We start from the raw sequence: 16,739 nt of genomic DNA, 5'->3' as shown, positions 1-16,739 counted from the left end.
CCTTTTCGTATAGCGTACTGTGAGTTTTCAACTTCTCATCATTATGTTGTGGATATTGAAATTAATAAGGGAATGAAAATAACTTAACTAATGGCAGTTGATTATAAATACATAGTTAGTTATTTGAAAATGGAGAAACTCTCAGTAGAAATGTTGAGATAAACTTTTGGGTAAGGTACCGACCATGAAAAAGCATGGCATTTTTGCATGAAATACGAAAATCAAAGCAACTGACTAAATTAGTGTGCTCTTGCACAACGAAGAAATAATGGCGCCTTAAATCGAAGCTGCAATAATCAAGCCCACAGTCTTCGAGGCAATGGCCTTACACTGACAGTCATGGTGAAGATAATGGCGAATGAAATCCTGTGTTTCCGAACGCAGGCGACGGCGGCGGCGGCGGTGGTGGGGTGAGAGACCGCAATGCGACCTCGACATTGACCGCTCTCCTTTCTGACAGTTCGGCTTTGTCTATGGTCATCAAGTGGCTGGCTGGATTTATATTCGAAACTCGAAACCATTGTTTATTTTTTGTTTTCGTTTGTTTTATTTTTATTACGTTACTCGTGAGCGTGGTTTGGTTCGTTTGTTTTTGAATTTTGAGATACCATTCCTATTGCCAAAAACCATTAATTTTTAATTTTAATCATTTATTTTATATAAAGATTGGTAATTAGGTATGCTTATTTACTACCTAACATGGGAATAAAAAATCAAAGTCTTGACAAAAACTCAAATCTTAAAGGCAGTAGGTTAGATAATTAAAAAAGTCTTTGTGAAGCGGTAAGTATAGGTAGGTATGTAATGTAGATAATAAATAAAAAACATAACCCACCAACGTTACATAACGAAAATACAAGAACGGGTATCAATGTAATTACCATTACCAGTAAATTTTGAAGGTCAACAAAAATCTGCTAAAAAAGTGAGTCTACAAAATGAGCGTTGGCATTGCACTCAAATCACTCAATTTAGGAAGAACGATTAAAAGTTTGTGTTTGTGACTCCATTCATTAATAATTGTCTTGCTTGTCATTGTAAAAAATAAACGAACGTAAAAAGGCAAACCACAACTTTTGAAAAACTAAACCGATTTTGATAGCAGAGTCAGGTTAGCGATTTTGTTAAATTATTAGGTAAGTACATAATAATATTATCTTGTTTCGGTTACGGTGGAAATAAAAGGCACCAACATAGCTAAGTAACATAAACTTCAATTAATGTCATTGCATGGATTTTGAATGGAATTTTACAGTTTCGTTCATGTTTTATACAGGGAGAGAAACTAGGGTCATCTGTATTTATGTTGTTGTTGGTATAATAATATATAATAGTAAGAATGGGAAGGTATTTGTTTAAAAGTATATTATGTTTTGCCAAACAAGACATTGCATGAATTTCTCATAAATATCAGCAAAAGATTACAATAAAATAACAAATCAAATCATTTTATTTACATTTAACTATGCTACGAAATTTCGTAGCAAAGGGCGCGTAGCATAGTTTGCTACGATCCGCCCTACTCTAGGCGCGTGCATGTGTGTGTGTGTTTCGTACACAGAACACAATTACTCTAGCGGTTGCGTATGTGTGAGTGTCGTAGCCTATTATGATCCAACGCCGCATTTATCGTTATCTTCGACATTATAAACATTTAATAACTAGTTAATTAGTAATTTATTGCAATGGAAAGCTTTGAAAGACGAATAAGTTTTAAGTACCTATTTGAGGAAATTATAGCAAAGTTAGCTGCACAGTTTTGGAACTGTTAAATTAATCAAGCATATTTCTAACTTCGGTTCGAAACGGATGGACTGATTCGAAAGCGTTTCCTTTTCATTGTGACCCTATTTTATTTGTACTTAATTAATTTAATTACACTTTTTGGTTTTTGACTTTGAAAGGTAAGAATAAATTTATTTCCAAAAGCTATCAATGTGATTGATGTACCTAGGTAACGTAGGTATTACTTGAACTGGCCATATTTACATGTGAACAACTTGACATTATTCACGATCATTTTGAGTTTCGGGCCCGGGCGTGGCGGGTGGCGGGGCGGGGGCGAACAGCTGATCCTGACGTCACGCCCGTCTAGCCACCAGCCCACGATTGTACGGAGCCGGTGTTGTACCCAACACTATCATTAGTACTGACTAATGGCAATGCTCCACTTTGTTATTGTTGCCCGTTGCTTCGCGACCGTGGAAAAATATCACCAGCGATCAATCTCCTCTGATCTCAGTAATCTTCCACCTTAATAATGATCAAAATTGCATCAGAATAATGACTCCGAGGTGGAGGGGGGGAGGAAAGTTCCCACAATACAAGTTCGCGGAAGCATTCGCGCAAATTTTTAGAGTTAATTAATTAATAAAACAAAGTCGCCGCGGAAACAAATATGCTAAGACGACATTCGAGGACGATAATTGAGATAATGTTTTTGTTTGATGTTCGCGTTAATACACCCGTGTCAGGACATTAGAGGTGGTGGTCGCCACGTCCGGCTATTGTTTTGGTCGCCGAAATAATATACTCACATCTTAATTCTCAACTGGGATGTTTTAGAAGAAATCCTTAGCTGTGTCGTCAGCTGATATTACAGAGCCGGCAGCAATACCACTGGAGTTATCGCAAAACTATAGTATCACTGGAATTATCTCGTAGTGAGTAAAGCCGGCAGTGCGGTCGGGAGCGCGTATCGACCGCGAGATCGGTTGGATACGGACGTGCGTTCAGCGCGACAGATGACCGGCGACTGAGGGGGAGATTGCGGAGACGGGGGTATTAGCGCGCGGTGTGCGCGGGGCGCGGGGCAGGGAATGCGGGCACGCGATTGGTCGCATGCACGTGGCCTGATCTCGCACCACGCAGCCTGCGCCCGCCGCGTGCCGCCCGCCCTGCCCGCTGCCCGCTCTAGCCGTTCGCCGCTCTACACTACACAGCTTGACAACTTTATCGTGACCTATGTTCTGCTCTGCAGCGCAACAATAACACTGGTGGATCACGCGTCCTAGCGGTAACTTTTGATTTGATTGATATACTTATTACTTACTTAATCTAGTACTTACTTAACCATTTAACGTAGTAAAGTTCAGGTGATACGTAAGTAGGTATGAGGAAAAACGATTTGTCCAATATCAATGTGAATACTTACAGTAGGTATATTAGCGAGATGACATCTGGTGGCGGATGGTGCCAAGCAACGTTTGCCTATGATTTATTTTTTTCAGTTTCAGTGCTCTCACTCCCACGTTTAAATCTCCGGCTCTAGAATTTCTTCTATCAAACTCTGCTTCTTCATCTTCATAAGTCACCACTCTACTCTTCACCCCACAGATCTCTAGCTCAATAGGTAGGTATGTGCGTAGCGCCGTATTCAGGCCAACTCCACTTATCAGAAGCTTTTGGATCGACCCCTCTAAAAGCTCGACTAGCATGTTCCACAAACACTCTGACGCCCAGACTTAATCTGCGAAGCTTTATTAAAACAAAACTCGTTTAGAATTAAGTTCCTAAGTAGGTTTTCGTTGAATGAACATGGCAAAGAGGGTGAAGTTATGAACCCCAGTTCATTGTATTTACCATGGTGGTCGCCAACCTACCCCTTACGTTACATATAAAAGTATGGGGTAAACGACTTAAACGATCATTCACCCTTCAGTCTACCTACATACACAGCTGATTCATTGTTAATTGACGAACTACATGTAGGTACTTACCTTATAATATAGTATGTATTGTATACCTTCTACTAGGTCGACTAGCAATTTATAGAGCTATCTTGTCGTTGTCGAATAAAATAGGAAACTACATACATATATATGTTGTATTATACCTATATGGTGTTCTTCTTTCTAGACTTCTCTGCATTATTGGGGTGGGTTTTGTGCGTCATGTGACATCATTTTACCCTTCCTCTGTCATGCCTGATTCCTGATTCACCCCACGGCACAGAATAATTAGGTATTAGTCGTCAGGTCATGGAAGTGGTTAAAAGGTGTATTTAAGTAGGTAGTTACCATTTATAAAGTTTGTTTTATGGAAATGTTTATTTCAAATATACCTCCTCTAATTTTCCCAATTCATGTATTAAAATCCTGGGAACAATCGTGTAGGGAACTATAATATCTACTTACGCAACTAGGTAAGTAGATGGGTATTTTAATTGCATTATAATATAATATAAGACATGTAAATATTAATAAATGGCTTGTAAAAGCTATTGTTTTGTTTTAAGTACACTCCAGTTACGCCTACTTTAATTATAGGCTATATGATGGAATTAATTTTAGTTTTTTTCCTATAGTTAAGTAATTTATAATATATTCATTTAAGATAGCTACAGCTATTAGTACCTACTTAATAAAGTCATATACGTCACAGAAACTATAGCAAAAAGTGCAACAATTTTGAAAGTTTTCAAGATTGTTAATTTGTGTCGCCCTTGTATTTTCATCATTTATTTATATATTTATACACACATTGTAACATAATATTAATACCTATCTCTTTACAACGCCCTGTATACATTGTCCCTATATCCACAACGTTTAAGAGGAGAGTATAGTATACTTTCGCGATTCTAGCGAAATAGGTATTTAGGAAAAGATTTGTTATCACTTGCGCTCTCATGCCCCGGGCACGGGTGCGATAGAGATGCACTGCAGCATGCGACTGACAATAGGTACTTTTCTTAATGAAATTCGGGTTTCGGGAGAAAACGTTTTAAACTGACTACTCGTAAATATCAAATCTATAAAAAAAAATCGAAAAAAGTAAAAGCTATAAACCTAGTTATTCCTTGTGTCAATCACATACAAAAAAATCATGGAGATTGGATAACATTTAGAGGTAGTAGGTAAAACGTTTTCTCTTTTTGTATGGACGAGCAAGTGCTATACTCTCCTCTTAAAATAAGGAATACGTAGGTATACTCATACGCAAAAGTGACACCACTTAGTAATTGCACACAATACGGCCCAATTCCGTCCACTCCACAGCTGATAGTCGATAAGCCGGCACAATGGACAACGACCACGCGGCACTATACTATATGACCATATTGTATTATGTACGAGCTTGTAACATGTGACGTGACACTCACGGTTGGGTGGCGTGCGCGCGACGATACGTCAGTTATAGTGGCGGTTGTAATAATTCTATCAACCGACCTTTGAAACATTTCCCACCACGCTGGTCCACTGAGGGTTGGTGGGTTCACATGATATATTATGCAGATTTCTTCACGATGTTTTCCTTCACCGCCGAGGAGGATATAACACCTGCCTTTTTTGGTCAGAAGCACTCAAGAGCAAAAAAATAATTGCGCACAAACATACAACTGAGATCCTTTTTTGAAGCCAGTTAATAAGAACTAAGCTCTAACTATGCTCTAGCATCTTCTAACACCATTGAATATTAATTTACCATAACAACACTATTACAACACACAGGTACGTAGCTAAGTCAACTGTTATAAGTGCATTTGTCCACAGATGAGTCATCTCATCTTACAACACTAATTAGTTCTGAACAGCAGAGCAACCGCTTCTTCCTTTAGAGATCATTTATTGACGCAGGCACGCGAATTGCCTTATTCTGGCAATGAAAACGATTGTATTCCGTAGTAAGTAAAACGTAACAAATAAATTTAATAACTGATAAAAAAATCGGAATCCGCTGAAAATATTTCTTTCAGCGTTTAGAGTTGACAACTCTTAACATCTATTTATTATTATTATTTACTTAATACTTTATTGCACAAATATGAGATATAAGTGTACAAAGGTGGACTAAATTTATGGTCGCTTAATCGCATTTGCACCGTTCCATGCTTGAATACGACTCTGTAACCTGTTCGAACACAACAAAGTTGACCTTGAGCATTCGGGTTTCAGAATTCCAGTCTTCAGGTTATGCAATAGAGTCAGAAATGCTCCGTATAGGTCATAAGATTCCTTTGTAAAGAATGTAAGTCTAGTCTGGAGGGAGTCCGTCAGTTCATCGAGTATTTTACCTGTTTCATATTATTGTGAAGCTCCCCTGTACAAATTTTAGTGGTAGCGGAAACTAGCCATCATAAATAGGTCATAGATAAAATAATTTTAAACTTTTAAGCGTAACATATTGTAGGCAGGATACAGGAGAGGTAGAGCTTTAGATAAATTATGTAGGTAGCACCTAGAAATACACGAAAAATATGCACATACGTGTACAAATTACTTACCTACGTGGCATTATGAATTACCACTGAAAGCAATTCCTTCCAAGTTGAAACCGCTTCATATTCTTGAACTATAGGTGCATTTTTGCATAAGAAAGACCTGTTTTGTTCAGACTGCGGAAATTTTACGGCGGCTTTATAATAAGGTAATAAAATATAAATCAGTGCATATTTTTTATATCATTGACGTAAAAGTCTTGACCACTAGTAATCAAACTATGTTTGTTTGGAAAAGCAGCCACTAAAAGGTGGTTATTACGGAAACGATAGCGATTTTAGTCTAATGACAATAAAAGCACTCGCGATAGTGATCAAGATAGCTTGATGACATCATTGCGTACGTCATGAAGATGTTAATGTCTTTACAATGACGATAACTTTAAATTAAAACTAATAATAAATGTACAGAGTGTCTCAAATCGGGCAAAATATTTTTTTAAGAATGGAATATAGATACGTATATAAGACGTACTGAGTTTGTTAATATTTACTAATTATTTTACCGTCAATATCAATGATTAATTCTACGTCGTTGCCACTCTAAAAACGTAGAAGTAACATTTGGTGCACGTTCTATCTCTGTGCTCGTTTAAAGCCATGTAGCCAATAGATACATGTTACTATAGAGCTATACTATTTAGTTACTTACGTTCATATAATCACACCCTGTAGATTTTAGTGACGATAAAGTAATGACTTTCATTGAAGGTAGAAAACATCGTCGTCCCAAGTAGGTAAGTGTGAGAAAGGAAAATAAAGTTAGTACCTTTGCTCTTCTATGATTTTCAGATGTTATCTGAATTACCTACGAACAGTAGTAAAATCTTGATACCAACAAAACGAATATACCTATACATAATTAACGAAGAGAAAGGTTTCGACCTGATAAAAATATAGTTACCTAAGGAAGTCGCAAAATAATACAATTCTATAACTTAACAAACCTTTATAATTCAATTAAATATCATTCAGTCTTTTTATGCATACTTAAATAAAACTAGTTTGTCTAAACTGCTAATACAAATGCTACATCTCTACATAAATTTCTTAGCACGGCTGCACGTGTATAATCTACTCTAGGTCTAGAATATGTTAATTAATATACTAGAATTAGGTATAAATAATAATAAACATGAACATAATTTAAACATATTAGGAGCGTTTTACATACTATAATAATCAGCAAAGAATCATAATATTTTAGGACTAGATTTTAAAACAACGGGCTACATAGCTTTTTATAGATGAGCTTTTTGCGTGATGGTGAAACTATTATAACTTAGAAACAAACTTAATATAGGTAGGTTATACCTACCAATAAATCTTAATTCCAAACTAGTACATTAGGGAAACACGCAGCATCTAACCAAAATGACACAATAAATTACGTTCAAAGTTGTGGTGTCAATATAAATAAACAAATAATTCACAATGACGTCAGACTTGCACAGTTGCATGGTAGGTACCTAGTTAATGAAGTCAAACATTACCTTCGTATGATCATGCATTTTATCAGTGTCATTTACGGCTCTTTTGTTATGAATATCCGGTTATGTAATTTGATTATTAAATTAAGGTTTGGGCTGGTGTCCACATAGTAATTTTCCTATAGGTAAGTAAGTACATTACAGCTTTTCCTCCAAAATGAGTGCATTTCGGTGTTCATAGCAACCTCAGCTATTCACCTATCTATCAATACTTAAAATTGTAGTGTAACTAAAAATAACATTGCATTGGTATGCAATTTTGAATACTACACTTAAGACTCTCTTGATGTAAAATGTTATTAGGCGCCTAGATAAAGAAACAATATGAAAATGGCCGCCTTTAGGTGGGAATACAAAGGAGTAACAGACCAAGGATACGTCAGCATGAGTGCGTCCGCCATTCTCACATTATTTTTTATCTACTAACTTTATAACGGCATCTTTTAAATTCAGATTTGACCACTATCTCACATAATAATCCATGTGTCCTGACCTCTACTTGACCTCTTCTGCAGGCGCGTCGGCAGTGAAGTCGAGTATGAGTTTCCCTCGCAGATGCCCCTGCGTCAGTCTCTGGTAGGCCTCCGCCGCCGCCCACCACGGGTACGTGTCTTCCACGATCACTACGTACTGGTGACAAAGGATTTATGTATGTAGTTGGAGTTAATCCTGCATTGGGTATGAATGTAAAATGTGATGGATAAAATTTGAATGGAAATTTAATTAATTCTTGCATTGGGTATGAATGTCAAATGTGACGTATAGAATTTGTTTTTATTTTGTTATGAATCTGCCGCCGGGACTAGTTTTGAAGGGGACAAGGAATCTGTGCAGCATCACATGTGTATCACGTGTTAAACTTTTAAGATTTAATTCTGATGTTGATAGTTTTTGCATTTATCAGGTGTACAAACACTTAGAAACGAGTCATTCGTCAAGTCGCGCGCCACGCGCGAGTTGCCCCTACCGTATTTACCTACTTTTTTTGTCGTCAACTCGCTCGACTGTGAAAATATGTAGAGTCAGCCACAAAAGTAATAATTTATTATGCTTAAGGTAACTACTTAAAATGTATAGGGTATTTTATAGGACTTTACTTTAAAATAAAATCAGTAATTAATCTCGCTTGGCAAACTGTTCTCTTCGAACACCTCCAAACACAGGAACCATTTTTATTTGTTCGGTCTTTGTTATATTTATAACCTGCACGAAGCAGTACCGACTTTCCTCGCTGGGATGTTATGATTTCATTTGCAGTTTTATTACTTAATGGACCTGCTTGCGATGAACTTCCTGGAAGTAATTGTTACAGTTAGGTCTGTCTCTTTGACCAATGAAATAAACGAAATTTGTTTTAAATTTTAGTGCTAATTCGATATTTAATGTAGGTTTTATTGTATCTTTATCCCGAAATCAAAGCATCTTCTTTAATGGCGACTGTCTAGTCGGTACCTTCTTATGCTAATCAGCCAGGGAGACAATATTTAATTATATTTTTTAGTTTCAAATCGTTTGCATCTGACCGTACTTTACATGGGCTCGCGAGTTGACGATATAAAAAACAGAAGATGCCAACTCGCGTGGCGCGCGACTCTAAGGCGCGCGACTTGACGAACGACTCTTAGAAACCGATTAAAATTTAATGTCATAGTAAATCAATTCTATTTATACCTAAGTCCTGTGTCCGATTACGGGCTGATGACGATAGCTACCTCGGTAGCCAGTCAACACCTTTGCATTCATAAAATTCATAAACATTAAAAGTTATGTTGTTTATCATAGTTTGACATTGGAAGATTCTAATAGCTTCACGCAAACAAAACAAATTATGTGAACATTTTGTAATGTAAATTACAGAATTATTATTTGATATTTCTGATAAGCTGAAAAGTTTCATTTACACAGAAAATTGTTATTCTATATGTAGTATGTACTCATTGAGGTGGACAGTTCGGGTTATTTATCAAATGATCCCGCGAGCTTCGCTTCGCCTTTAAAAGTAGCCTATATTTTAATCCAGGATGTCAGCTAACTCCATACCAAATTTCAATAAAATCAAAAAGTAACATACATACACACTCACACACATACTCAGAAACTTTCGCCTTTATAATATTAGTAGGATATCATCCACAAATCCTAATTGCCAATGGAAAAGAATATCACCTAACCAAAGCTCCATCAGCAAAAAGATATCAATCAGTGATTCTCACTCATTGGCGGATGAACTGTTGACACCGACCCGTGATAGGCCGTGATAACCCCTGCATCACGCGTCATTCGCCCGCCGCGCCACGGCCGCTGCACGTTGCACTCTGATTGGCTGCCGTGTTTAGTGGACGGCGAACGTGACCTATGGCCGTTATGGGTATTGTGATAGGAAACTTTTCAGTTACACGTTTGTCCGTTGTAGAAAATCATCCATTGTTTACTTTAATTATTCGGCTACTTTGTTTATAAAATGTGATTCTCTTATTTTATTAAAAAAATCGAATGTTTACGTTGTTTATGCTGTTTTGGGATGCACCATGCGAGTATCACGCTTTTTTTTGTCATGGGAATCTTTACTAGTCAAATCTCCACGTACACACGACAGAAATGACATAAGTATCTTACTATTCATGATTTCAGTATGAAAGCTTAAGCAGATATTAGCGAATTTACCTACCATACTCAGTAGGTAGCGTTTATATAAATTTTATAAAATATTTACTACACATCACACAATAACCACGCATATGATTACGAATACTTAAAAATAAATTATTTATTTATCGTTTTATTGCCTTCACACTTTAATTAACCAACTTGAAAAAGTAATAAACTAATAACAAATCCGTTATCACATTTCTGTTATATGAAACATCTGTAGGTAGGTATACTGTATGAAGATGTCAAATAAACATGTCTCCTAGTTAGGTAAACGTTATTTCATGAGGAAAATTATTTTATTGCTTGATGCCAAAGGTTAAATATACCATGTACTTAGACACTTCATATCGATATATCTAACTTTTTAAAATAAAAATATTTACAAGGGAGGCAAAAAAAATCTGCAGTACTTATGTAAGTACCTACTTTATACCTACATACTTATTTAATAAATAGTTCTCGAGCCTCTAAAACTACATAATTATAAAAATAATTATTTAATCCTGATGCTGTTTGAAATGACGTATCGAATTTATACAGGACAATTGTTGTCCAGAGTTACCCTCCGAGTCACCCCCATTCGGCATAGTCTACTGCTTTTGGAACACTCTGTTTACGGACACACTATGCAATCAGCCAATGACGTTGTTCCGACTGACATATCCTTTCACCACAGTGACAAACCCTAGATTCTCCTTTGTTTGTCACCGACACAACAAGAATATGAACAAGATTAATCCCGATCAACTTTTAGAGGTCACGAAGATTTCACATAATCTCTATAAAATGTAGCAGAGAGATATACTGCCCTTTCTAATCGCATAGATATTAGACATGTGACATGTCAGGAAGTAATAAAATGACCTTTCGTTGATAAGAAAAGCATAACATTAGAAATGCAAAGTTCATCAATTATTGGTTAGACTTAGACCATACCTACGTAGGTAACATCAAGTAACATGTGATACAAATATATTTGCTGCGACATCGACAAAGACAGTCATTATCTTTACATAGACGAATGTCTAGCTCTCGGGGCGAAAGTATAAAGTGCACATTACATAGAAGAAGGTGCTCGAATTTTAAAACCAATATTGGCAAGCAAAAGCTAGCACTTTTTTATTCTGAGATTCCAAAAAATTGCTCAGTTAAAAAAGTTATCTGGTTACATAAAAAACAATAATTAAGATCATCGAATTAGTCAACGATCACATGACTTATATTAACTTATGTATAATCAACTTTTTTCTTCTGAATTTGTATAATTATTATTACAAAACCCCTTCGCCACATCCCTATACATACTTATACCAGCACACATTGCACATACCTTTTTCTTCTCAGCGAGTTTCCCGAGCAGCAGTATGCCGTCGGCGGAGGGCGTGAAGAACGCCCATCGCACGGGCGGCGCGCGCGGCGCCCCCGCCAGCCCTGTCCGCCCTAGCACCGTCTGGGGACAATGTTATTGTGTTAATAAAGATGGTTAAATAATACAAGTTTTTAGAGTAAAATATATTATAAGACGCCGTTCTTTAAATTATGTATTTCATTCTAGATTCAAGGTTTTTAGTACATACTTGGTTCTTATGTTATTACACATTATACCGCCGCTACATCTTACTTCACAAACTCCTTATCGTGGACTAGACTACTTCTAGCGCCATCTAGCGGCTATTTCCGCAACTGCTACCTGCCACATTATCTTCCACAAGCTTGGTTTTTTCATCATAGCCATCTTGTGGCCAAAAGGTGGCGCGTGGTGAGGTAAAATGTATGTTAACATCTCTATCTAACGAATAAGGACCAATGTTTCAACACTTTCAACGTCGTTGTTAAATCTATAAGTACCTTTAGTTCGTAGGTACTATCAACTGTATGCAGCTGACCTAACCTAAGTAGCTTGTCAAACTAGCTACATAACAAACTGACAATGTTTTAATAGACAGTTTGTGAGTTTGACAAGGTACCTATAGTGACAACCAGCGGTCGCCGCCCCAACTGCAACGTACCACATTGTCCTCCACGAGCTTGGCGGCGGCGGCGGCGGCGCCGAGGCACAGCCCGCGCGCGTCCGTCTCGCGCAGAACCGGCGAGCTCAGCGACACCACGCGCCGGCTGAGGGACACTAGCGACGGGGGTCAGACACCACCAAAACTATGTTACTATAGATACAACGGTAGATGGCGTTTGTTTAGATTAATTCCTACATTCTAGATACTAGGTCCTAAAAATCCGCATAAAGAATATTTTGCCTGTCTAAGAGTAAAAGAGACATAGGTACTAATAGGTTACCTATAATACTGTCATTTAGCGTTGTTTCTTATTACAGCGCCATCTAGCGGCTATTACCACAACTGCTACGTACCACATTATCCTCCACGAGCTTGGCTGCGGCGGCGGCGGCGCCGAGGCACAGCCCGCGCGCGTCCGTCTCGCGCAGAACCGGCGACGTCAGCGACACCACGCGGCGACTGAGGGACACTAGTGATGGTAGAATAGCGCCGCCGAGGCCCGCGCAGTCGAAGGTTACGTCGTAACTGGTAGAGGGATGGAAGGTTTTATTAGAAGGAGAGAGATTGGAAAAGATGTATCAATTTCGATATTTAAAGATATGAAGCGTAGAACCGTTGTGCCAAGTACTTAGACGGTTTTATAAGTAACATGGTTTCAAATGATAATAACGAACTCAAAACTACACCTTTGGCGTAGCGGGAAATAGTCTTAAAAACATTATTTAATTTGCCACCTGTGCCTGTCGGTCATTAAGGCATCATCAACAACCAACAATCCATTGATGGACAAGTCTCTCCCAAGGAACAACTCTCTGTCTTCAGCATTACTTATCCAACCACAAAATGCTTATTCACTTCTGTAACAGGTTTTTAAACTTTGAAGGTTTCATTCACTCACGGTCCATGATCCTCAAGCAGACGGCTGTAGTCTTCAGCGTTTCTGTCCAGCACTGCACTGGCGCCCAGCGCGCGCGCCACCTCGCGGCACTCGGCCGAACAACCCACTGTCACCTAAAGAAAATATCCTCTTATTGCCACTTATTTATAAAACTTCCTAAACTATTGAAGCCTTCTGCTGATTTATTTGACAAAAGGTAAATAAAAATGTTTTTCACTTATTGAAGGGGCTATAAGATATAGTATAATGAGATTATATATAATGCAACCAGTAACAGTAACTTGATTCCAGGAATAAAAGAATTAAACAGAGAAACTTTTACTCTCTTGGGTGCACCCATATTTCCTGAGGCCATTCCAAGAATCATGGAGGAGAAAATCCGGTCCCTTTTGTTGGCTCAAACGCACCTGAATAATCTCCCTGCTCATATTGCACTGACTCTTTTTAGACATTGCTTATCGATGCCAAAACTTACTTACACAGTAAGGACAGCCCCTGTTTGGCATTTCAGTAACGAAGTGTCTGAGCTTGACAGTTGTTTGAAAAGCACCCTTGAGGGAATATTAAACATCAGCTTGAGTGACGATCAGTGGAGCCAGGCGGGACTACCCATTCGTCATGGTGGTTTGGGAATACGACGGGTGAAGGACACTGGACTTGCAGCATTTTTGGCCTCATCTCACGGGGTAGTGGAACTGGTCACTCACATTCTCAATGTTAATGGTGATGAGTTTCAATTGCCTTTTGTAGATGAGGCTTTAGCTGCGTGGTCGGCTTTGTGTCCTGGTTGTGATCCACCTGATCAGCCAAAATCTCAAAGAGGCTGGGATGACGTCCGGGCTCAGATCGTTTTTGAAGATCTCGAAAGGAGAAGCTCGGGCGCAGACTTAGCGAGGATTAAGGCATCAAAGATACCAGAGTCTGGGGCATGGTTACATGCTCTCCCATCACCTCAGTTAGGCACTTTAATGGATGATGACTCATTAAGAATAGCAGCAGCCCTTAGACTTGGTTGCAATATCTGCGAGCAGCATAGGTGCATCTGCGGTACATTAGTTGATGTTAAGGGATACCATGGGCTGAATTGTTTGAGGTGTACTGGCAGGTATCCAAGGCATCACGCCTTAAATGACATCATCCGAAGGGCATTGGTATCTGCAAACATCCCATGTGTACTGGAGCCCCCAGGTTTGAGCCGGACAGATGGCAAACGTCCAGATGGCTTGACCCTTGTTCCCTGGGAGCGGGGAAGATGCATGCTGTGGGACGCTACCTGTGTAAGCACCTTTGCTGCCTCCCACTTACCTCACACTATTTGTAGTGCCGGATCTGCCGCAGAAAATGCCGCGCGACAGAAACACCTTAAATATGATGTCCTAAAGGCTTCGTATATTTTTATGCCTGTCGCGTTTGAGGTGACGGGTGTTTGGGGAACTGAGGCCAGGTTGTTAATTCGTGCAATATCCCGACGACTGCGAGATAGGGGTTTTGACCGTCGCTCCGGGTCGTACCTGTCTCAAAGGATATCCGTGGCTATACAGCGCGGAAATGCAGCTAGTATAATGGGTACATTTGAGCCAGGTACGACCAGGGGTGGCCTATTTTACTAGATATATTATTATTATGAATTTATTATTATTTTTAATGTAATATTTTTGACGAAGCACGCGTTGCTGATGTTTTTATTCTAGTGATTTGACGATGTATATTACAGAAAAATCTATGTTTTTATTTTTATATTGACGAAGCATGTTGTGGATTATTTATTGTTTGAATTTTCATATTATTTTTTTTTTTTTTGCATGATTGTATTTAGAATATATGCATTAGGTATTATCATAACTGTATCGCCTCCCGACTGACTTTAAGCCGCTAGTAGGTATAATTAACAGAAAGATAAAATAAATAAACATAGTTGTAAGCAAAAATAAGATTAATCATAAAGCGTATAAATATAAATAAATAAATATGCAACCAGTACTTAATAATTACGTAGTATTGCACGGTCCTATTTGCTCTATCAAAGTATCCTTTAGTTATCCTTTTAATGTTTGTTATGGTTTACAATCTAAGAACAGTAGTATACAACTATACATAGCTATCATATGGAACTTGAGAAAGTATAGTAAATTATTCCCTCACCTGCGCCCCAGCATGCCTCAACAACTGCAGCGCGGCCTGCCCCACCCCCCCAAGCCCCAACAGCAGCACCCGCGCCCCCGCGCCCCCCGCACCCTCCACCCCGCCCGTGCGCAGCGCGCTGAGAGCCGTCAGCCCGCAGTAGAGGGCGCCACCGCCGCCCGAGGTGATGTCGGACATTGTTGATGGGAGCGGGCCTAGCTGGAATGGAGGGAGTGGTTAGGTTGGTTGTGTGGGTGATGATGGAAAGAATTTATGCTGGAGTTGAGAATAAAATCTAAACAAGAAAAAGTTTGCGAAGTCTTTGCAGATAATCTGTGATTTAGAATATTCTTACATTAAATTGTAATATATGAATTCCTGAATTCTCATGGGAAATCTTTCTCAGGTATAATCCGTATAATTATTTAAAGCTAAGCTTACTGGAAAGAGCAAGCAGACATATTATATTTTAAATTATATCCATAACTTACCAAGCCATGATCAACAACAACAAACTCAGCATGAGCGCCGGTCCGGTGCGGCGGCACTACCCCCCACACCTGGTCTCCGGGGCGGTACTTGGCGTCTGGACCGGCCCGCACCACTTCACCCGTAAAGTCTCGGCCTACAGTCAGAGGCAGAGCGTCTTCGGGTAGCCCCTCCAGTTTACGCCAGGCTCCGAGTGCTGTGCGTCCGTAGCCCTCTGGAATTACATGAATTAAATTGACACACTTTCTTTGAATGCCAAAGCATCAGGCTGATGAGGTTTATTTACCAATGTTAGGTTAAGTTCAATGACATAATTTTTCACCATCAGAATGGAGATGTTTCTTTCTTGAACATTGTAAGGAGGTACATACCGATCATAGCGGTGTCCAGAGGGTTCAGCGAGGAGGAGTGCACCTGGACTAGTACATCAGAAGGAGCCCTCAAGGCAGGTTTCCGTGCCGGCTCCAGTCGCAACTCATCTACGCCTCCGTAAGCGTGTACCCGCCATGCCAGCATGCGGCCAGCGGTTACAGCAGCCTGCTTCACTCGATGAGCCGACATTGCCATTGTTTATATGCTGGATTCGTTACAATAATGTGGAAAATAAGAATATTAAAAAAATTGCGAATACAAACAAATATCAGCTGTAGAAATGAATGAAATAATGAATATATTGAATGATTGAATGAAATGAATGAATGAAAATAGTGACGAGCAGAGTTGCTATTATAAAAAAATATGGTTGTCCTGGCTAGTGCAGAGGTGAAGTGGTCAGTTTATTGTTTATGGTAATTTCTAATCACTTGCACTTTGTAAGTCAGGCCAAATCACAGAGTAGATTTTCCATACAAATTTTA

At 38.9% G+C, this 16,739-nt stretch overlaps 2 protein-coding genes across 5 annotated transcripts in view; both read right to left on the bottom strand.

Moving 5' to 3' along the window:
• Window positions 1-2,836, bottom strand: part of LOC105393722 (fatty acid synthase) — a 29,544-nt gene extending 26,708 nt beyond the window's left edge. For 2 of the 4 annotated variants that reach the window (XM_048631575.1, XM_048631574.1), the window contains exon 1: window positions 2,538-2,836. The gene's annotated coding sequence lies outside the window, so the exon portion shown is untranslated. The remainder of the gene's footprint in view (window positions 1-2,537) is intronic. The other 2 variants (XM_048631573.1, XM_048631571.1) reach the window with 2 other exon arrangements.
• A 4,343-nt stretch (window positions 2,837-7,179) lies between these two features.
• LOC119694167 (reticulon-4-interacting protein 1 homolog, mitochondrial) lies at window positions 7,180-16,554 on the bottom strand. The gene is made up of 7 exons (XM_048631775.1): window positions 16,254-16,554; window positions 15,885-16,096; window positions 15,415-15,612; window positions 13,273-13,385; window positions 12,728-12,899; window positions 11,693-11,812; window positions 7,180-8,340 (listed from the first exon to the last, which is right to left on the bottom strand). Exons 1-7 carry the CDS (start codon window positions 16,447-16,449, stop codon window positions 8,206-8,208), a joined length of 1,146 nt encoding a protein of 381 aa, XP_048487732.1. The 5' UTR covers window positions 16,450-16,554; the 3' UTR covers window positions 7,180-8,205.
• Window positions 16,555-16,739: the final 185 nt, after the last annotated feature.

This window comes from Plutella xylostella, chromosome 29 (genome assembly GCF_932276165.1).
Source record: "Plutella xylostella chromosome 29, ilPluXylo3.1, whole genome shotgun sequence".
Taxonomy (NCBI): Eukaryota; Metazoa; Arthropoda; class Insecta; order Lepidoptera; family Plutellidae; genus Plutella; species Plutella xylostella.
Note: the sequence above shows the minus strand (reverse complement) of the source record. Positions and strands in the feature narration are given on the sequence as shown.

Excerpts from the sequence above, each read along its gene's own strand:
- LOC119694167 (XM_048631775.1), bottom strand. The coding sequence starts at position 16,449 with ATGGCAATGTCGGCTCATCGAGTGAAGCAGGCTGCTGTAACCGCTGGC. Across the intron at positions 15,613-15,884 it reads TTGTTGTTGATCATGGCTTG|CTAGGCCCGCTCCCATCAAC; the intron begins GTAAGTTATGGA and ends CCTCCATTCCAG. Across the intron at positions 12,900-13,272 it reads CTGCTTGAGGATCATGGACC|TTACGACGTAACCTTCGACT; the intron begins GTGAGTGAATGA and ends TCCCTCTACCAG.